Source organism: Pholis gunnellus, assembly GCF_910591455.1.
Source record: "Pholis gunnellus genome assembly, chromosome: 14".
Lineage (NCBI taxonomy): Eukaryota > Metazoa > Chordata > Actinopteri > Perciformes > Pholidae > Pholis > Pholis gunnellus.
The window spans coordinates 1868223-1891062 of NC_136541.1; the positions used below are offsets into that span (position 1 = coordinate 1868223).

General features: G+C 42.1%; 1 protein-coding gene across 9 annotated transcripts; it reads left to right on the forward strand.

The window, feature by feature from the left end:
* Window positions 1-1200: 1200 nt before the first annotated feature.
* Window positions 1201-22525, forward strand: zmynd11 (zinc finger, MYND-type containing 11). 9 transcript variants are annotated; one of them, XM_079173057.1, is made up of 17 exons: window positions 1201-1334; window positions 4780-4915; window positions 8251-8410; window positions 9160-9183; window positions 9292-9306; window positions 11959-12120; window positions 13022-13099; window positions 13451-13543; window positions 14077-14164; window positions 14662-14717; window positions 14853-14930; window positions 15370-15488; window positions 15775-16138; window positions 17031-17105; window positions 17365-17673; window positions 17800-17985; window positions 18138-22525. In XM_079173057.1, the coding sequence occupies exons 2-17, from the start codon at window positions 4785-4787 to the stop codon at window positions 18258-18260; spliced, it is 2061 nt and encodes a 686-aa protein (XP_079029183.1). In that variant the 5' UTR covers window positions 1201-1334; window positions 4780-4784; the 3' UTR covers window positions 18261-22525. The 9 variants fall into 9 exon arrangements, with proteins under 9 accessions (XP_079029183.1, XP_079029187.1, XP_079029184.1 ...); XM_079173061.1 differs by having other exon boundaries at window positions 17395-17673; XM_079173058.1 differs by having other exon boundaries at window positions 15775-16129.
* The last annotated feature ends 315 nt before the right edge of the window (window positions 22526-22840 follow it).

Below are 22840 nucleotides of genomic sequence, written 5' to 3' on the forward strand. Positions count from 1 at the left end.
TGTTTTGACAATCAAAAGCTATCGCAGCTATCACAGCAGTGATTACTATACCTATATATACCTGAGCCCAATACAGCGACACCCAATGTACACACAGAGAATGACAATTACATTTCTGGTTATTCCAACACGATATTTTGAATATGTCTGTTCCACCAAACGTGATTGGTTGATGCCTTTATTAACAGTGCTCATCACAGTTTATGATTTCATGTATGCACCTGTGTGTACATGGTGACTAATAAAGTTTACATTTTCACTTTTCACTTAGTAAAAGTACATAATATAGTAAGTATTAATGAAAAAACGCCCCCGATACGTAAAAGGGCTTTAGGCATAACACCCTTCCCAAAACTACCAATGCTAATACAGCCAAGGCATGTCCCCGCCATACTCTGCCTGTGATTGGCTTACCCTGATATTCTTAACCGTATCACTAACCAATCCAACCAACGCAAGATAAGATAAGATAATCCTTTATTAGTGGGACATCTACAGGATTACAGCAGTATAGTGAGGGCTCCCAGAAAGCTGCAGGTCTGCTGAGACCCTCAGCTCCTTTAAATCAAGGTGGAAGACTTTTCTGTTTGCTGCTGCCTTTAATGGAACCACATGCAAGGATATTAATCAATTTCCTGCATTTCTGCATTTCACTACTGTATTTTATATCTTAAACTGCTTTTTAGTGTTTTAATGACTGTTTTTAATGTTTCAAGGAATGTTCTTAATTGTTTTGAAATCTCCTTTTCTTTTGCCTTACGTGTTGATGCTTTTAATGGTTTTATGTGCCTTGCCTAGTGGATAGTGCAAACAAGAGGAATAGTAAAATGTATAATAAAACAGTAAATAATATTAAATATAAAAATAAGTAAAAAATCCACAATAACTAAAATATTATATATACAGACAGTTGCAATATTATACAGTATATACAGACAGAATAATTCTTTTCAAAATAAAAGACTGTAATATAAGTGTAGTATTGCACAGTGTATTTATAATGCACAGAGTTTTTAGCAACACTTACTAGCCAATCAGAGGCGGAGTTGGGCGGGTCTTAACTCCAGCCGCCATAGCAGTACTTAGTAATTTAGCGGCGTGTGCTGCAGTACCGGATTCTACCGCTAGAGTTCTCCCCTCACCAGCTCCGCCCGGCTCAGTTGGCGCTGTTGTCTGTGTTTACCTTCACAGTACTGTGGCCAGCTGGACACAAAAACCACCATCCATAGCCTCTTCAACAACCAGCCTGGAACAACACTAATGTGAGCCGCCTCGCCTTCGATGCTTCGCGGATTCCCTGCAGCAGCTGTGTGTTGGTGACACTGTAAGCAAAGGTGAGTTTTTAACGGCACACGCTCAGTGACAACACTGCAGCTAGCGCCGTTAGCTTAGCCGTTAGCTGCCTTTCCCAACATGGCGCCCTCCAAAACAAACGAGTAGGTAGCTAAGTTAGCTTACTGTGTTTCGCAGTTTTTGTGACGGCGGACAGAGCTTCAGGTGTACCCGGAATACTACTAGCTTTGTCGTTTTGATTGTAAATGTTATCTAGCTTAAGTTTACCAACCACCCAGCTAAAGGTAAGCTACGTAACAGTTTATGCTAGCATCGCTAACTAAAATTAACTCACCTACAGACCAACCATTACTTGTACGTGCTTGTTCGGGGGGTTTATGTTCTCATGATATACATAAGCAATGTGCATTGTCTGGTTTAAGTTATTTAGTGCGAATTAAATCGGCAATTTTGCCTTGACATGCTTTGGTTTGGTCGTTAGCTGGCATGCTAAGTAACGTTAGCGAGAGCCCGTGGCCTTCCACGGCCAACCCTCTTTGTTTACCAAATCTACGAGTGGTTTTAACTGTGACAGTTAATAACGAGATGTGTTGTTAAGTGTTGAACCACAGTGTGATAACCCAGATTATTTTGCAGAGAAAAGCCCATTTGGTCTCCTCAGTCAGTGTCAACGTGGATGCTGTTAGCTAACGTTACTAGCTGGCTAACGGGAGTCAAGCTAAAACATCACTGTGTGACTCTCGTGGTTGATGTAATTCATACGGGAACTATCAGGGATTGTTCTTGATGTGGAGACACGTTTGGAGGAGCTGTTGGTTGTTTTTCAGCGCTGTGTCGTCTCACTGTTCCCCCCCCCCATGGGAGCCACAAAACCCTCTCAACCCGTGTCTCCCTAATTGCCCCCCCGGTGTCTCACACCTTGCCTAATTGATTGGGGAGCTCGTTGGCGCCGTTCTGTCATCGTCTTGTGTGAGCTCTCTGGAGACAGAGGTGCAGGCTGCTGCTGCAAGAGGTGGCTGTGTTGCATGCATGCAGGCCGCTGTTGCCATGATATCATGGCAGCATGGCACAGGTGGCCCTCCTTCACGCCTGCTGCCCTTGACACAGGATAGGGGCGCTCACATTACTCACCTTGCTGCTGTGTTGTGACGCTGGGAAGTCTGCTCAACTACCTGATTTTTCAATGTCTCACCTTTGCTCTCACAACCAAGAGTGCTGTGACGTTTTTAAACCAAAATGGATATATATAATAAAAAAAAAGTTGATCCACCTCATCTCCTAGTTCTGCGTAGTATAATGTACACATTGACGTTAATATCACAATTTGTACACGGTTGCCGTTATCTTCACAGTGACAAAAATGTAGCAAAAAATAAATCTGTTTTTCCTCCTGGAGAGCATTGTTGCATTCAGTGTGACCGGAATTGATTGATTTAGCACATCCAGAATTTGCAGTTTGAAAAGTGTTGTCTTCTTCCCGATTTGTGCACTTTTCCAGCCTGCTGTTTCATCTTATAATGTGTTAAATTCTGAAAGAAACAATTCGATTTCTAACCATTAAACACATCTAATAGAGATAAGACAATTCAGTCATATTTAGGCCTAAAGGAACCCAGATGTTGACAATGAATGCTTGAGTTGAGCCCAACATGTAACTTTAAAATCAGAGGCACCAGGCTTACATCTGTGTACTTAAACCCGGCTCAGATCTAATCTGTACCAGTCTCAAAAAGAGCAAAAGAATATATAAAAAAAACTATGTTCAAAAGGATGATTATCCCACAACGATCCAACTCAAGAATCCTTCACTCTGACCACATGAGATATGTGGCCTGTTTGCTGCCAGTGACCACCTGTTTTGTGTTGATAGTCGCGTTGCGTGATTTGCTTATTTGCTCTCAACACCAAATATGTTTCTTACATTTTTTTACATTTTTATTTCACTCTGAACCACACTTTGTACTCCGATGAGAAGAGTGTGGAGATGAAACATCCTCCTCTGACATCTGTCGCAGCCTCTTCTCACACAAAGTGCACTAAATCCTCCTTTGCATAAATATACGCTCCCGGCATTATTACGGTTCGCTTTTGGCTGCGATTTATGAAAGTGACATCTTAAGTTTCACGGGTGGTTAAGAGCAGGGCCGCATAAAATTGGATTTGAAGATATTCGGAGAAGAACGGGCCTGTTCACCACAGTTAAGAGGCAGCCGGTATTATTCCAAACCTTTTGAAGGTCTGTTAAGAGTCATATTCCCTCTGACATGTTCTGGGCGTCCAGCACCACACTGCTGTATTTGTTTTGATGGTTTGGAAATGGCTTCTTAAGAATGTCCTCTGAATGACAACAAGGCATGATGTATATTTATGTCTGATATGTAATCAATGCTCTTCAGGGGGAATATGGCTTTACATGTATGCATGTTTATATAAATGGTGCTTGGATAGGACGCTTTAGCAGGATTCTAAATTTATGTCGGAACACATATTGTTGTCTGCATTGCGTTTATACTGTTGTGTTGTTAATATTACCGTTGCCATGCTTGTGTGGATTCATAATGTTACGATATTGGGGTATTTGTGCTATCTATAACTATATTACATCTAATAATCAACGGCACAAAAACTCCAGATTTCTTTCAAATCTGACTTTTTAAAACCATGTTTACAATAAAATGCAATATGCAAACGGTTTAAGAATTATTTCATGAAAATGTAGTTTTGGTGACTTTTTAATGCAACACAAAGAACATTGGTTTGATTATTCAATGTGCATGTTGCACATGTAAGACGTATTTTGATGTTCAGCATTGCAGGCAGTCTGAATATTTGGAAAATGACAAAAGTTCTTGTAAGGTATGAAATGCCGAACTGTCAAATGGCCGAATCCTCCGTCATCATGCTTAACGGTCAGTAATGTCTTTAAAGATTCTTTTTTTCAATTAGTAAAGAAAAGTTCGTCCTCGTTATATTTGCCTGTAAAATATAATTTGTACAATGTTCGTATTAGTTGACCAGATCTCGGCTGATAAAACAAATCCGTACGTTCACGTTAAAGCATCTTGACTTGTTACAGACTTCGTGGTGAGAACAATATTTCGTATTCATGTTGAGATATATGTGGATTATTTGTGCGCTCTAAATTAATAACGAGCACCGTTTCTTTAAATTCTAACTATAAACCATGTTCGTTGTTTGAGGTCACATTTGTAGGACCGTTCTGGGCAACACTGATTGGTCTTATGGACGATCTCCTGCAGGGCAGCGAGATTTGCCTACAAAGAAACACAACTACTACCGCAACCAATATTACTACCACAAGTGACACTGCTGTCCTGTTTAGGCCACAACCTCGGCTGTTACATCACCAGTATATAAACAGTACCGCTGGTATTCTTTAATTGGTAGTACTGTGCCCTCCCATGTCTGTATTTTGGTAACACAATTACATCTGCTGATTTATTTATTTTTCCGTTGTCCACACAGTTAAGATGAATAAGGAAATCATGTCACGCGTGGTGAAGAAGAGGCTGGCGGACCCCAAGGTGGTCCAGTATGTGTGGGCGGCCATCGAGGTCGTCCGCAACCAGAAACAAATCGCAAACATGGACAGGATCTCCAAGTAAGTTAAATCACAGACAAGACGGATATGATGATGTGTATCTGTCATGGAATGTGTGTACGTTGACCAAAGATGGGTTCAACTAAATAACAAAAAACACATAGATTCCCACTGATCTAGCCGTCTCTGATTTAATGTTGAGGTTTTTAAAATATCTTTATTCAACCGGACTAATACAGATGAGGTGAATGGCATGAACGGATACTCTGTTGAGCTGTTTGTTGCATTATTCTCCGAAACAAAATGTGAAGAATCAAAAAGACAACGAGTGTAACTCACAGATACGCTCGTAGACTGTAGATTTAACCGGCAACAAGTCATAAACCAACCTCCACAATGATGAGGAGGGATTATAATCATCTGTAAACTAATATCTCATATTCATGGAATACTTTACTGCCATTATTCAAACCCTGTGAAGAAACAAGTTACGTATTAAATGCGTAATAAAGAAGCAAAGTTGAATATCTTGTAAACAATTTGATTTAGCTGGCAAACTATATACTCCAATGTAGATTTTTAAGACCTCTGAAAACAAACTTTCCTTCTTTGTAAGTTCTCCAGACATGTAAATAGTGATCGCCTCGCGCCGGCTTCACTACGTCGAGTATAAACTACGCTTTACTCGCCGTAATCCACAGACCTCCCTGCAAACAGTTTCTCAATGACTACTTTTTTTCCATTTTCATGTTGTACGACATAAAGCGACAGGAGAACGAGAAGCGTAGCGAACGTTGGGTTTGAGTAATCGGCATCCTGGCATTTTGGAGGAATTTTTGTCTTGAAGGGATCTTTCACCGACACAAACTCTTATGGTTTGTTCTGCTTACGTGTCCTTAAGCAAGGTATTCCCTGACAGCTCCCTATTCAAAGGGTTCCAGGTGATTTGCACAGTGATGACCCGAGGGGAGAAAGACAGCGAACATGTCATTACTCGAACCCGCCGTATGCCGACACGTTATGTAATATGAATCATTTCACAGGCTTCTTATGTTTGAAAAATGTCTTTTTATGTGGAATTATAGATTTATACTCAGGAATTGGTAGCTGAATAACTCACCGAGACATCGTTTATAGATACAAAATGTGTAGAGCAGTAACTGTCTGTTTTCATTAGCAGTCTATTGGCACATTTTTAGAATAATCAATCAATCATTTAGTTTATAATATGACAGGAAGTAGCGAAACAATGCTATCACTATTTCCTTGGGTGTAACTGCCCGTACATAACCCAAAGATATTATGAAGCAGTAAAGGAGAAGCTGGAACTGTGTCATCTTTGCTTGATGAATAATCCATTGACCAACCAATTGTTGTTAATGTATGTGTGTTGGGAGTTTTGACGCCCTATAATGAACCTCCGTATAGCATCTACAGCCGGTTTGGGGGGTCATGATGCTTTAAACATTTTATTTTTTAAATGTTATCCGTGAAAACGATCCTCACTTTGTTCAAAACTATGCAAATTCGAGACAAATATTCTGTCTGCGGGTGGAACGGAGACCAAATGAAACAAGTTGGCGAGCACCTGTGGGGGGGGGGGGGGGGCTGCCTGCCAAATCAATATACCCTGTCGGCAAGCGGCTGTTGTCATGGCAACAGTAAGCAGCAGCACACACACACACACACACACCCTAAATCCAGTCACACTGTAGCTTAACTTTGCCAAAAACAAGCGTTGTGGTTTTGTTTTTTAGTGAAAATAGAGGAGACTAAAGTCAGCGAATAAATTAACTGCCGGCTCTGTCACGTGATGAAGATGTCCGGTAACCGTCTCTCGCTTGATGAAGATGTACAGTAGCCTTCTCTCGCGTGATGAAGATGTTGCGTGATGAAGACGTCCGATAACCTTCTCTCGCGTGATGAAGATGTCCGGTAACCTTCTCTCGCGTGATGAAGACGTCCGGTCACCTTCTTAACTGTTGGTATGGTAACTCATGGTATGGTAACTCATGGTATGTTTGACTTTACTATCGTCAAAATGATCACTCAGTCAAGAAATAGGGAAAATAACACAACATACTAAAGAATAACTCTGAACTGTATCCATGAAAATGAACCACAAGGAGACAAAACTCACAGAAATATGCATTCATTTAAAAAAAAAAAAAAAGAATCTCAACTCCGACATAGATGGAAAAGTCGGTCTTATGTATTGAAAAGTCCTTCCTTTGTTTCCTCTCGTCTCGCCTCCTTGGTGCCTTGGTTTTACCGTCTTTGCTTGAAGTAATCCAGTCTGACTGGTGTTCACCTCACAGACCTTCTGCAGGCCTCTCCATTGCACCTCTGCAGTAAGTACAGACTCTCACCTGACTCCGTGTCGGCTCGTACGTTGGCTCTCTGCCACAGCCGAGGATACGTGACCGCAGAGAGGTTCGCTGCCAGGAATCAAACCGGACACGATTTTAAATGGTGCATCGCGTTAGAGGAGAAACCAGATGAGAAAGACTCGCATGTTTCAAATCACATCTCTAATCAATAGTGTTGCCTAAACTTAACTGTTGGTGGTTTTGTTGCCTAAACTTAACTGTTTGTGGTTTTGTTGCCTAAACTTAACTGTTTGTGGTTTTGTTGCCTAAACTTAACTGTTGGTGGTTTTGTTGCCTAAAGTTAACTGTTTGTAGTTTTGTTGCCTAAACTTAAGTGTTTGTAGTTTTGTTGCTTAAACTTAACTGTTGGTGGTTTTGTTGCCTAAACCTTCGTGTACGTAGTTATTTTAAGGCCAACCATGATGTTTTTTTCTTAACCTAACTAAGTGGTTTTGTTGCCTAAACTTAACTGTTTGTAGTTTTGTTGCCTAAACTTAACTGTTGGTGGTTTTGTTGCCTAAAGTTAACTGTTTGTAGTTTTGTTGCCTAAACTTAAGTGTTTGTAGTTTTGTTGCTTAAACTTAACTGTTGGTGGTTTTGTTGCCTAAACTTAACTGTTGGTGGTTTTGTTGCCTAAACTTAACTGTTGGTGGTTTTGTTGCCTAAACTTAAGTGTTTGTGGTTTTGTTGCTTAAACTTAACTGTTTGTGGTTTTGTTGCCTAAACCTTCGTGTACGTAGTTATTTTAAGGCCAACCATGATGTTTTTTTCTTAACCTAACTAAGTGGTTTTGTTGTCTTCACTTAACTTTAGTTTTTAAAGTAATGTTCACATTTTTTTCCCCACAAAAAAATTGACAATTTGTGTCCCTGTACATAAAACCAACAGATTGCATTTCGTGACTATTTCACAACCTCCCGTGAGACTGTGTTGAAGAGTCTTGAGCAACCGTTTGAATGTAAACTGTTATGACGAATGACTACCATACGTTACGAACGTAGCTGAATAACTTCTCAACCTGCACAGGTACCTGAGCCGTGTGTTTGGCATGCACCCGAAGGAGACTGCCAGGCAGCTGAGCTTGGCGGTGAAGGACGGCCTGGTGGTGGAGACCCTGACCGTTGGCTGCAAAGGCTCCAAGGCCGGCATCGAGCAGGAAGGATACTGGCTGCCCGGGGAGGAGATGGTACGTTTAGCAACATTTAATCCGTCATTCTAGATTACCAAAAACAAGCAGATTCATCCTTTGTATGTCCGATATTTACGTGGTGGGAGTCTGTGCGTTGACATTGTGAGCAACATTTTTCAAGAAGTCACTGGAAGTCCACAGTGTGAACACCGTTCTAACAGAGTCTGTGCCTCGGTAGTGTAGCTCTACCCGAGGAGAATCCTCATGCCGTCCGCCGTGTGTAATGCAAATAGCACTTAATGTATTACCGTGCCAGTGGCTCTAACGTGTAGCCGCTTTAATCACAGTGATTTTTAACACCATGGCAGTATCGGTCAGGCGTTACCCATTAAACTACAAGAGCATCGTCAGTAGAAGCATCATGCAGGACAAACAGAAGTAATGGATGGGATTTGAATTAGAATAATATAAGTATGTATACCGTTTTAAATATAATTGCATTGCTCTGCAACAGCTTGGGTACATGTTTACTTCCTGTCAGCTGATGTCACTGACACGCACCGCAACAAGGAACCTATAAAACATTTTAAAAAAAGGGGTCGTTGCATCATATTTTGTATTATTTATACCAGTACCATTCAAGACAACTCGGCGGTCGTAATCTTCCCACTTGGAATATCCAGCTTCCTATTAAATACATACTTACATGTACGTATAAAACCCGTTAACCAGCGTAGCTCAGGTGTTTGTCTGTGTTAGCAGCAGGACTTCTAAACACTGATCTTTTCAATCATTTGCAATCACAGGATCCGAAAGCAGAGGGACACAAGGTAAGGGCTGCTTTGTTCTTACCAAATTCAGGGTTTGTTACCTCATATAAATGCCTTCATGTTTCTGTCCCCCTCCTCCTCCTCAACTAACACCATTCTGTGAGGAAGCCGCTCTGCACTGAAGTGAGTGAATCTTTTTATGCAGGTTGCAGAAAGTCTTAAATAACACAACAATTTACAACAAACATTTATAACACATAACATACCGTTTGTTTAAAAGTTGTAGGCTATTTTAAAATGACATGAAAGTCCATCGACGTGGTTAAATCTCTTGTTTGAGTGATCAGTGATGAAATATGTGCTCGCTACTTATCTACAAAAAGTGCATGAAAAACGATGTTTTTGCCCGTTGCGTCTTTGACTGACAACTGTTGGCCTCATCGTGTGAACATCAGCAAAAATCGTGAAATGCAGTCAAGAAATAGCTGTAAAAAGATTTTTTTTAGGAGAAACAAACATTTGCTAACTTGTTAATAAGTGGGTAGAGGGCCGTGTCAGGGTTCTGAGGAAGCTGAACCCTGCTGCTCAGCTTCTCTCGGCTTCTCTCAGCTTCTCTCCGGCGTGTCCCAGCTTGACTCGGGCCAGTGCAGCGCTGTTAACCAGAGCAGGAGAGAGCAGGAGAGAGACGGCTGAAGGCAGCAGACAACCCTCTAGCTGCCTCAACTCGTCCTCTATCACCATCCAACCCCTGAATATCTCACTTTAGTTACAGTCTTATGTTATATTTTTTTATTGCCACGTTTTTGCTCAGGGCCCAGTTCTCTCCGGGCTCCTGTGGTTCCTCACTTTGCCGTGGAACCACAGACGCGTGTCTGCCGTGGAACCACAGACACCGTGTCCTTGTTGTTCCTCACTTTGCCGTGGAACCACAGACACGGTGTCCTTGGCTCAGAGAGCTCTGCTCTTTTAGAAGCCACTCGTCTCTCATCAGTGAAGAGCCTCTTGACATTCGACAGAACACGAGGGACGTTTCTCTGTCGTCAAGTGTGTGTGTGTGTGGGCGACGAGTCTGTGGATGCATTTTCAGTGTATTCACACCTCGATGGGCTTTAATTGTTGAAATATCCGTCCTTCATGGACTTCTTTCTTCCCAAATATTGATTGATATATTTATTATATTACGGCTGCAGCTAATGGACATATATCTTATTGATGAATCATTTTTGTGTATCATCAATTTAGTGTATAAAATCCTAGAAAGCTGTAAAAAAAACGAGTCATCACAACTTCTCAAAGCTGTCGTCGATATTTTTAAATTGTTTGTAGATTTTATATTTGCAATGATATAAAGCAGCAAATCTTTGACTTTTTAGGAGCTGGAAACACATTTGTTTTGTTGTTGATTCAATTTCTGTCAATCGACAAATCAATTCATTGATTAGATGTTCTGTGATCAAAACCACCTCCTGCTCGATCTGAACATACAGCACACACACACACATGGAGTCAAGAGTTTTTTGGGGATTTGTTTTGTGCTTTAATTGAGCGGCACTTTGTCACGACTCTCCTGCTTCTCCCCTACCGAGGCGCTCCAGACTGTGAGTGGGAGGAGTTGGACTCTTGACAGGAAGTATGAATAGCTAGAGAAAGATAAATCCACCGTCTCTGTGCCCTTCCCTTGAACCACGACTACTGCGACGTGTTTATTCAGGGATGCACACTTATGGCCCAAATGATAAGCTCACGATTAGTTTTTGATTAATATTAAGATCACCGATATTCATCACGATTTAATCATTTTTTCAAAATAAATAAAACCAGTTTTCAGATGGAATAAAACATCTGTATCTGTACAATAACGTTTCCTTAAAGAAGCAGACGCCGATGCTTCGTACGGGACAAACTGCTTCAGCCGCCCTCTGTGGTCTGGAGCTCACATGTTTTGAGGTTTGATACCCGGCGCTAACGTTAACCAACAACTCACCACAGAAGTAACACGTCTTTTAACAAGTCTTTATGTATTTGTACAACGTGTACTTATGGATGCGGTACATGCACAAACATGTCCTCGGTACACATAACTACATGTTGTGTTGATGTACGTCTTCCCTGTGGCACTCAATCATTACCTACTTTGTAGAATTAGATTTATTCCTGGAAAGGATTCACTGGATGTGTGTTTTTTATCAAAGCAGCGTTTTTGGCAGGAATACACTTCCACGTATTCACACTCGAGGGGCAACTCGGTCCAGATTCCTTTTGTTTGTTTGCTCCGCGAGAAGAGAAAACAGGCGAGTCTCTTCCCTGTAAAAGCTTATTATCATAAAAGGAGTTTTATTTCTCGTCCAGATCTTCTCAGCTGGTTCGGTGACCTCTCGTTGCTGTGAACTCCGTGCTACCAACACCTGCTGTTGTTGCTGCGGCCAGCGTGGTTTTTAACTTTCCCTTCGTTGAATACTACACCGGCGTCAGTTCCATATTCACATATTCGAATTCTTCTCTTTTTTCATGGTCTGTATATTATGATGCAGAACCAGGGTTCGTTGGATCGGTGCGTTTTGGACAATTTGTTGTAAACCTTGCAGCCAATTTTAACAGGAAGCCCAGCCAATGTTCTTTCTATTCAGCTTAAACGTAACCTGGCACAGAGCATCACTGATCATACAACACATGTAGACATTTAACCACCTCAGGTTTCAGCATCTCGATCTTGTGTTTCATGGAACCTGAAACTCCCAGGAGTCCGATCAGAGCTAAGTTTTAATTAAACAACCGAGGACGGAGAAGGTTGTCCCACCCAGACTTTGTGCTCTGCCGTGTCTTCCCCCTTTGCAGGAGTGGGAGGCGGAGAGCCACGACTGGTACTGCTTCGAGTGTCACCTGCCGGGCGACGTCCTCTCGTGCGACAACTGCTTCCGGGTTTATCACCTCAAGTGTCTGTCGGACGAGTTCAAGCCCAGAGACGCGGGATCCCACTGGCAGTGTGTCGTCTGCAGGGTAGGTGGTCGCACGGGAGGAAGTGTGTGTGTGTCCTCGGGTCTTCTTTCAGGATTTATGAGCATGTTTTTTGTGGGAAAGGAAAGGCAGTTCGTGAGGCCTTCATTACTTCAGAGTTGAGGTTAGTTTTAGGTCAGAATGTGGGGAGAGGTTAGCTGTCGCGTTTGCATATCGGCGAAGAAATTAGCGATGATTCATGAGACGACACGCTTCATCTATATGTGCTAAACACGGTTTAATCCAATGTGAAAAACACCATTAAAACAATAACAATGGGGGAAGGTTTGACATTTACTTACAGCTAGTTAGTAATCATGTTTTAAACCAAAGCTGGCATCTTTAAGATAAACCAGTGATATTTCAAACTGCAGCCTAACGATCCGAGTTATTTTGGATTTAAATGTGTTCGTCCACGCCGCCGCTACAGCGATGCTTTGAAGTCTTCATTATGCTCTTATGTAATAATCCTACAGAGACAAATACGTCACGTTTCTCTTGCAGAAATCTTGCTGAGTCGACTGTTTTCTCTTTTCTCTCCCGGCCTGAGGAAGAGCAAAGACATTTAAGAAATCTGTTTTTTGCCGAGACACAAAAAAATAAAACGTGTTGGCGTTGTCAATATTTGTCATTTAAACCAATGTCTGTGCTAGAAAGGAGCTAATATTTACCATCTGGTGTCCCTGTACGCTGTACGCCAACAGATTGTTGATCATGTGTAGCTCTCGTTGTCTTTGTTCACTGGTTCCTCTTTTCACTTCTCTTCTACCGGGTCCTTTGTGTATGTCTGGTGTGTTTGAGGACGTTGCACTGGGCCATCATGAATACACATTTTAACTGTGTTTTGGAGCATTTGGGTTCCAGGTCAGACCTGATCTCAGCTTCCCTCCTCTCTGTCCTGCAGGGCAGTAAAAAGAAGAACCTGAACAAACAGGAGATGAGCAGATACCTGCGTTTCATCGTGCAGCGTATGAAGGAGAGGGTGAGAACAACCATGTCTTTATTGTGTGTGTGTGTGTGTATAAGTACCCACAATAACCCTCACCCCCCCATTAGGAACATAATATCCATCTCCTCCACCCCCTCCCTCTCCAACCTCCACTCTATTAAAGTTCTGATTAATCTCATTACTTTTCCTCCCCTCCTCTCTCCTTCTCCCCTTCCTGTCTCCCTTCATCCCACCGCACCATTAAAAAATAAAAAGGTATCACATCTCATCAGTCAGCCTCCATGTTGCCTGCATGTGTCCCTGCCTCATTACTCCCCCCGTCCTCCCTCTTCCTCCTCTTCCATGACGTGGTATTAAATCATTATCCCTCCTCTGCGTCTGCAGGCGGTGGACCTGAACAAGAAAGGCAAAGACACTAAACATCCCATGTACAAACGGCTGATCCACACCGCGCTGGAAGTCTCAAACATCCACGAGGTAAACCGCCACCAAACGCCCGTCATCACTCACCGTCTACTCTATTTATTCTCATCGTGAATGTTGACCCTGTTGATTGTTGAGCCTGTGCTTTTAGCTCTTCCTGTTTGATTTAAACATCCCAGCTCACTCTTTCTAGTTAACAGTTACAAATGTAAAGATTCTCAGGCGAGTTGTGGAGTCATAAGAAGCATCTTTTATTTCTACGTGGATTGATTGATGTTTACTTGTGGTGAACATTAAATATGTCGCATAAAGTCTCACGATACTGTGTGAGGCTGCGGTCAGTGGAGCATCTCATGCAGACACACTGGAGCTTCATCAGACCTGAGAGTGATGAGAAGTCTGCTGCCCTCTGCTGGACCACATGTCAGCCAACAACACGCTCAGCATGTCAATAGACTCCTTTGTCTCCTCCGTCTGACCAACTCCCTCTCTCTCTTTCTGTATGTTTGACTCTCTCTCTCTCTCTTTATCTCTCTCTTTCTCTCTCTCTCTCTCTCTGTCTCTCCCTCTCTCCCTCTCTCTCTCAGAACCTGTCTGAAGGAAAGTATAAGAACTTTGAGGAGTTCAAAGCTGACGCTCAGCTGATTGTTCACAACACGGCCATCTTGTATGGAGGTGAGTCACCGTGCTGCCCGCTGGGCTTCAGGTCGTCGTTATATTGAGGTTTATATATTTTATTTCAACGTCATAAAGTAAAGTCCTCAAATAAAATCCACAGTGAAATGATGTTCTTGAAACGCTAAACGTTTTGATAAAAGATGTACTTTGTGAATCTTTTTTCAATAATCATAACTTTTGGACTTTACGACGCTCTGGAGTTATTGAACATGTTTAGATCCAAAGTAGCCACGGGATCTACTTCTACACATAATAATAATAATAATAATATATATATTTATTTCAATGTCAAAAGTTGAATGTTGTCTAAACAGAAGCTTTTGTACAAGAATTCATTGAAATGATTCATAAATTGGGCAATTTTTACGATTCAATCTGATCAAAGAAAGAAGTAACGAGACACGAGACCCCACGGTGCGTAAAATATTATTAAACGTTTATCGATAATGTGTCTTCAAACATTTACTTTAAGAGGTTTAATTTGTTTCTTTCAGTTCACAGCGACCAGGCGGAGATCGCACGGCTGCTCTTCAGCGACACGTGTCACGAGGTACGGCTGCTTCATGTATCTACGTTAACAGCTCATCAGTGTTGATCTTTATGTTCGTGAGGAGTCCAGAGTTGTTAAACTCTTCTTTCTTTCTCCCTCGTTCCTTCTCTTCTTCTTCTTCTTCTTCTCTTCCAGTTGAACGAGCTGCTGTTGTGTAAGACCTGTTTCTACTTGTCCAACGCCCGGCCAGACAACTGGTTCTGTTACCCCTGTGTGAGTACAAGCTGCCCTCCTCACCACACACACACACACACACATCTATCTGCAGCTGTTTCTGTGTCTTTACCGGCAGCAGCGTTATGTTCATACGCTTATTAATGCCAGCAGTTAGGAAAAAAAGCACAAAATCAAACCATTTATTTTTAGTTCTTTCTGACCATTTTTAGACTAAAGATCTAAAAATGTGAATAACGCTGCTGCTCCTCGTCATCAAACGATGCGTAACAGACTTTAATATGATAATATGATGATAATGCTTAATACAGAAATAACAACCAAGCAGGAAGTTTTGCCACTAAAGTCAACCCACCACAAAGTGAAGTGTGCCTGAGTTTGGCTCGGTGTTGTCTTTGGTCTGTGAGGTCTCTCTAAGTGTGTGTGTGTGTGTGTGTGTCTGTGTGTGTGTGTGTGTGTGTGTGTGTTGCCTCGGCAGACACCCAACCATGACCTGGTGTGGGCCAAGATGAAGGGATTTGGCTACTGGCCGGCTAAAGTCCTTCAGAGGGATGAAAGCCAGGTGGACGTGCGCTTCTTTGGCCACCAGCACCAGAGGTTAGGACGTCACAGTAACACAGCTTTCTGTCGCTTTGGGCTGAACTTCAACACCTCAGGTTGAGACGGATGATCTCCTTGTTACGAGAGGACAATTTTGTTTTGTATTACTTCTTTCCCAGAACACTCCAGATGATGGTCTCTGTTCTCACACCATTCATTCATTCATTCATTCGTTCATCCAAAACAGACGCAAACACGGTTAAAATGGACCGAAACGAATGAAAAAGGTGCAGTGCTGCGTGGTAAATCTCGAGCACTGTTTTTCCTCCCTGTCCTCTCACAGAGCGTGGATCCCCGCCGACAACATCCAGGACATCAAGGTGAGCATCCAGCAGCTGCAGGTGAAGCGCAGCAGCGGCTGGAAGAAGGCGTGCGAGGAGATGGAGCTCTACCAGCGCTTCCTGCGAGAGGGCCGCTTCTGGAAAACAAAGATGGAGGAGAGCAGCATGCCGTCACTACCGCCTCTGCAGCAGAACCAGAGTCAGAACCAGAGTCAGAACCAGAACCAGAGTCAGAGTCAGAACCAGAGTCAGAGTCAGCAGCAGCAGCAGGAGGGCGGCGGGAGGACGGACAGGCTGGAGAGGACGGACGAAGCCGAGTCCAGCATCTCCTCCACCAGCAACGAGCAGGTCCGACAAGTACGTGGGGTCAGTTCAGTTTACTCCTCTTTTAATATTGCCGTGCTCTATTTGACAAACCGTGAACGTAAGTGATGCAGGACGGGAACACGAGCGTCTCTCTGTTTCTTCATGAGACAAAATTGACCTGTGGATTGTTGCAAAGTCCTCGTTTGCTGCAGTTTGTCACATTTAGTCAGAGATTTAAAATCAGTTTAAACTGTTTAATCACAAACACAAAGCCAACAGTTCAAACTCATCTGTACTAAAGTTATTCATGGCTTTGGAGGAAATGGATTAAAAGGAACAGAAATGAGAAACAGCAAACTCTGCCACCTGGTGGCTGAACGCAGTACAACATATTTAATCTGGTCCACAAGTTGTTTTTATTTATTTTCTTAAATACATTTTTAGTAATTTAGTAAATAACATTTAATACTAAAGTAGAAATAGAAAGCGTTTGTGGGGATTAGCAGAAAATAAAAACATATTCTACTGTTGAGCTGAGCAGAAGGTGTTTTATCATCTAATATTAATAATAATGTTGTTTCTGCAAAGACACGCTGATAACAAATAAACAGCAACAACCGCGTTAAAATGTGTTTAAACTTTAAATGTCGTCTTAGGTTTTTGAGTTCTGTGATCATCTCTTTCATTCAGAGATATTTAATGTTCTTTATGTTCACGGTTCCACATCATCAAACATACAAATAATGAAACGCTTCTTGTTTACCGTTTTAAAATAGTTTTTATTTTCTTGTTTCTCTTCTAATTATTGAGTAAAATGCTTCAAATTAATTTCCGTTTAATAGTTTTAGTCTGAATTGGAAAAAGGAAGGAAAACCGTCAGGATATTTTTAACATTTTAACAAAATGTATTTAATAAATAAATAAATATTTATTTGTCTTCCTGTGTTTCCAGCTCAAAGGCAGTCTGGAGCCCAAGGCCAAGAAAAGCCGTCGATCTCAGATGGTGGAGCCCAAAGAAGAAGTCAGTGTGAGTGAGATCGTCTCCACACACGCACACACAGTCAGGATGTCTGTTAGATAAATATACGTCTTATCTCGCAGCTTATTGCAGCGTTAGATCTTTGTCCTTCCGCTGTATTCGGATCAGAACTCCGCTTTAAAAACAACAACAGATCGCTGGACGATGTAATCGACCGATGAGAACCGAGTACAGCACAGAGCGGCGTGTTGTGCGTCGGTGTTTCTAAAGAACGTGTCCTTCTCTGTCATTTACTTGACTTTTTCAGTCTGTGCTCCAATGCTCGTCTCTCCACCAGGACCCGGAGCCCGAGATGGAGGCGGTGAGCTCCAGCCAGGAGATCCCGGTGTCCTCGGCGCCCCAGCAGCCCGAGAGGCTGTCGGTGTCCACGCAGACCAAGAAGGCCGGCGGCGGGTCGCCGCGCACGCTGCACCGCGGCACCCAGACCAGCAGCGACGGCGCCTGCCAGAACATGTGCCACGAGAAGTACACCAAGGTCTTCAACGACGTCAAGGAGATGATGAAGGCCGACAACAAGAGGGAGACGGAGAGGGTCGTCAGAGAGGCGCTGGAGAAGGTTGGTGCTGGACGATCGAGGAGGAGGAGGAGGAGGAGGAGGAGGAGGAGGAGGAGGAGGAGGAGGTCTGCATATCTGTGAGAGGGTCTTCAGTTCTTAAGGAGTCTCTCTGTCTTCCCCCTTCAGCTCCGTGCGGAGATGGAAGAGGAGAAGCGCCAGGCGGTGAGCAAGGCGGTGGCCGGAGCTCAGGCGGAGATGGAGCGCAAGTGTAAGCAGGTGAAGGAGAAGTGTAAAGAGGAGCTGGTGGAGGAGGTGAAGAAGGTGGTGGCCCAGAACAAGCAGCTGGTCTCCCAGACCAAGAAGAAGCAGTGGGTGAGTTCTGATGTTTGTGTTTAAAGAATATTTCTGTCGGTGATGTGTCATCATGAGGCTGCAGCTCGTTTAATCAGGGCTCCTGTTTTTAATCATCACTGTTGGTTCATCGTGAGTGTTGTTGTTGTTGTTGTTGTTGTTGTTGTTTGCAGTGTTATAACTGTGAGGAGGAGGCCATGTATCACTGCTGCTGGAACACCTCGTACTGCTCCATCAAGTGTCAGCAGGAGCACTGGCACGCCGACCACAAACGAACCTGCCGCAGGAAGAGATGAACAAGCCCCGCCCCCCGCCCCTCCCCCTCTTTTGACCTTACACAGCACGCCATTGGCTCTCGCCCTCTCCTCCTCCTGTCAGTCAGTGTCTACAAAACACACACACACACACACACACACACACACACACACACACACACACACACACACACACACACACACACACACACTTCCCTCCTGCTTCTCTACCGGCCTTCCTGAAAACTTTGTGGACCCGACGTTTTCTGCGTGAAAAGAGCAATTTGTTACTTTTTTTTTGTTTTCCTTTTGTTTCTATTATTTAATATACCCATTGTATTGATTTCTATATTATCGTTTTTCTTCTTCTTCTCTGAATCGTGAACTCGGATGCAGAGTTCCGGTATGATTTTTGTGTTTTTTTTTCTTTATTTTGTCTTTACTGAAGTGCTACCTTTGAGCTTGTGTCAGAGATTGTGTTATTTAAGTGTGTAGTAACAGATGAGCGTTAACTGAATACATTTTATTACCCGAATTTTTAAATAATCCACTTTTTCTTACTGTAAAATGCAACAAATACACGCCGTCAATCGTACAACTCAGACCCACCGCGAGTCCTGTTGCTGCATCGAACGAGCGCCGCTTTCATAGAGAAAACATTTAAAAAATGACAAAAAAACTGCACCGATATTGTGGACGACGCGTCTCACCGTGTTGGTTGTTTCTTTAGTTTTTTTTTTATTAAAGTATTGCGGTGAGTAGCACCGATTATCGTTTCTACCTAAAATCATATCGTCCTCGAGTCACTTACTGGGAACAGGGTCCGTGAAGAGAAGTCGGCTAAATACATCTTCCGTGTATTATTATTATAACGATAACATTATTATGCACATTCTGGGGCTCCTTTCTTAATAGACTAGTTTTTATGAATCCGATATTTAAAAAAAAGAAGAGAAAAGCTTCTAATTGGTTCTAAATTGAGGAAATGTTGAGCGATCTTTCCTGAGCTGGATCTTAGAGACGTTCCATGATTTGACTGTTTCTACACCTTCTTTCTTTCTTTTTGTTTTCTTAACCCAAATGTTTGTAATATTGCCAAAAAAACACACACGAGACATTTTGTTGAACCGAGCTGAAGACATCTGGCGAGTCGTCCTGCAACCTTAAAATAACTAAATATATATTTTCTCATGCTTTTGTCGGTATTATTTTTACGGGAGCTTTGGGAGGCAAGTGAGCAACTAAAATATGTGGCGATCCGTCTGTTAGGTCTGATTTATGATGATTGTCTCTGCATTATGAAGTCAGAACAGCTGTTGACAGGCTCAGCTGTCTGTCTGTGGAACAGCTGGATGTGGTTGTGATACTCACTCTGGCCACTAGAGGCAGACGTGCAGCACTACTCCATGTTCTAAATGGGGAGAAATAGCGTTCATGTTGTCTTTACACAACATCTCTGATGTTCAGCCTCTTGTGGCCGCAACGAGTATTACAACAACAAAACGAACCTTTCAGATGAAAGAATGAATTAAAATAGAGTTTAGAGAGATTATCCGGGCTAAACCTTCCTTCCACGTGTTGTTCAGTCGGAAACGAAGGCGGACGCCTCTCAGCGCTCCCGTACGTTTCTAAAGCGACTCTTTCACTGCGTCCGCTGTGGTTTCTCTCTCGTCGGTCATTCTCTTGCTCCCCGTGAGGCGACATGCATGTTGATGGTTTCATGGTTTTGTCTTCTTTTACTTTCATTACGGTAAAACAAAAACAAACAAAAAAAAACCGAGCAGAAGCTCGCTGGTGTTTTAATAAACAGTGACGATGGATGGACCAATATAAAACATTATGCAAATGTGAATGATCAAACTGTTCTCTCGCTTCCTGCACTAGATGTTGAGTGGTGTGTAAATATGGTGCTTTTGAAACTTCTTTCTTTTTCTTAAAGTGGCGATCAAATTGCCGGTTTTGGGGTTTTCTGTGAGCAGCGTGACACTTTTAAAGTTGGTTGACTGAATGATTCGGTTGCTCTGTTTCTTCTGCGCACATGTTGCTGTTTAATCGGTTTGTGCTTCTTTTAACATGTGACAAATAAAATACCGTAAATTCTCTACATAGTGGGCAGGAACCGTTTTCATTCATCTCCACTAAAGATGAGACTTTCATCCCTACGGTCTGTGAATTACACTTTAAAACGTCAACGCTTCAGGTGCAAGTACCACACTACAGTACTACATAGTACTTGTACAACATGTACTGCATAATAATTGACCCGGTGAAACAATTATTCATGTTACTCCTCGATTCAACAGGACTTAATGCAATACATCAAAGTGTTTTTCAATGACTTAATACTTTTTAACCTGATATATTTATGTAGGTAGTACTCTCAATTATGTACTACATACTATATGAATCTAGTGTGTACTTTATACTTGTCTTGGAATACTGTTTTCCAGTTATTACACAATGAATCCTCAGGATTCAACGTTTTGTACCAACAGGAAACGATACAATACGTGTCGCGTTAGGGCTGCAACTGATGATTGATGGTATATATATATATATATATATATCACTATATAATATTCATTATGTTATTTACATCTTTACTGTTAAAGTATTGGAAAGGATCTTCAAATGACTTGATTTGTCCGTTAAACACCAAATAATGTTCAATTTACGTCGACATCAAACAGAATTCTCACGTTTTGAGAAGCAAATATTATTGTTTGTTTGATTCATTTCTTATCAACAGCTGTTGATACATTTTCTTAATGTTCTTGGTTTTATTTTCCAGTATTTGTGTGACGTTGTTCTATGTCGGAATGTTTTCATTGGGAAATCTGAAGAGTTTCATAAACAGCAGCCGAAAGCGACGGCTGATAATATTCCATATTTTGATTTATCTCATCAAATCCTATTTAAAAAACAACATTGTGTTCGTGCGTCTCTCAATACCGCCCGACTTCCTGTCTGTGACTCTCCGCTCCAGCTTCAGTAGGAACCAAAGTGCTCGGAGCAGAGAGTCACAGACAGGAAGTCAGGCGGTATTGAGAGACGCACGAACACAATGTTGTTGTTTTGGTGGTTTATGACCTAATCCAACATACAGTGTATGTGTGTGTGTGTGTGTGTGCGCGTGTGTGTGTTTTCTGTAGTTTTCGACACCCAGTGGCCCAGAATAAGAAGCTGCATCAGGCTTTGATAACAGCGTAAAGATGATTATGGTTTGAAAACTGTCCACTATTAGAGGATTTACGGTAACTGCTGTTCCAGACTTTAAAAACTTAAAAGGTCTCACGTGCTCGTTGCGGAGTCTTTCTTTGGGAACTCATTTAAGTGTATCACTTTAAGATGTAACATGTTGCTGTACAGTGTGAGCGTCTCTCTTCTTATCCAGCGGCTTCACATTTAAGTCTTGATTTCTGGAAAAGAGTTCTTTTAATGTTCTCTTGTTCTTCACCACAGTCCTCCTCCTCCTCCTCATCATTGCACTACATGTAAATAAATGTTCTTCCTGCTTCATATTATGTGTACATTGTAAATGTATTCACGAATATTCAATTTGCGTTGTGTTCACAGTGATCTGGATGACTGTTAGTTCTAGTTTTGTACAGTGTACAACCGTTAATCACGTCAGCTCGTCCTCCTTTCATTTCTCTTTATTTTAACAATATGTCACGTTGAAAGCCAAACTAATAATACATTGTATGTTCTCCCCAAACTGACACATTTGACCTTTTATTTCTTTTCACTGTTTTTATATTCGTCCATCCAGCCGTAAAGAAAGAGAGATTTCAGTGTGAAGCGTCTTTGATGTCATTCCAGTCTGTACGTTCTTATTCTTTAGTATCTGCATGAGTAAAGGTGTGTGTGTGTGTGTGTGTTCTGTTCCTCTTCATGTGCTACAGAAGAAGACCCGGCTGCTCTCCCTCAGAGTAAAGCAATATGACAATGACCTTCTTTTCAGTTCTGGAACTTCAGTCGAGTTTTAAATCTTTTGAAGCCGTTTTGCTTGAAAACGTTGAGTAATCGATCGGACCGTCGCCCATAACCGGACCTTCCACTGTTCTTATTCCACAGTATTACAGTACACGCTACTCCGCAGTGTCGTAGTACATAGTACTCCACAGTATTACAGTACATAGTACCACGTGAGTACTGAGATCCTGCTTGAACTCACGGAGTCGTTGTGTGCTTCCAGCTGGAATGAACCCGTGTGTCGTGTGCGCTGCCTCTGTTCATATGTAAACTCTTCATCGTGGCTTCACATTTTCTATGCTCCGGACGTTTCTCTTTTTTTTTATGCTTTAGCTAGCAATATGTATATAAATATATTCTATGTGCTAACATGGAGGAAATAAATGTATCAACAAGTTGTTGTGTTTCCACTTGTCGTCCTTATTCTTCTTCTCTCCTGGAGTTCAGATCGTGGACTCGTGTTCCTTCACCGCTCCGAGTTTCTTCCTGCAGAGAGTTTGAGACGTCGACAGATTTCTGCTCGAAAGACTGAACGTTTATATCGGAGATGCTTCTCTGTCATAACGGTGTCGTGTGAAAAGTTAACCGGACGAATAACAAAAACATATCGACTGATGACGTACTGCTTATGATTTATTTATATTCAT

Bases quoted from the DNA above. Each gene is read 5' to 3' on its own strand.
- zmynd11 (XM_079173057.1), top strand. From the start codon at position 4,785: ATGAATAAGGAAATCATGTCACGCGTGGTGAAGAAGAGGCTGGCGGAC. The intron at 12,121-13,021 runs GTAGGTGGTCGC...TCTGTCCTGCAG, and splicing joins GGCAGTGTGTCGTCTGCAGG to GGCAGTAAAAAGAAGAACCT. The intron at 17,986-18,137 runs GTGAGTTCTGAT...TGTTGTTTGCAG, and splicing joins AGACCAAGAAGAAGCAGTGG to TGTTATAACTGTGAGGAGGA.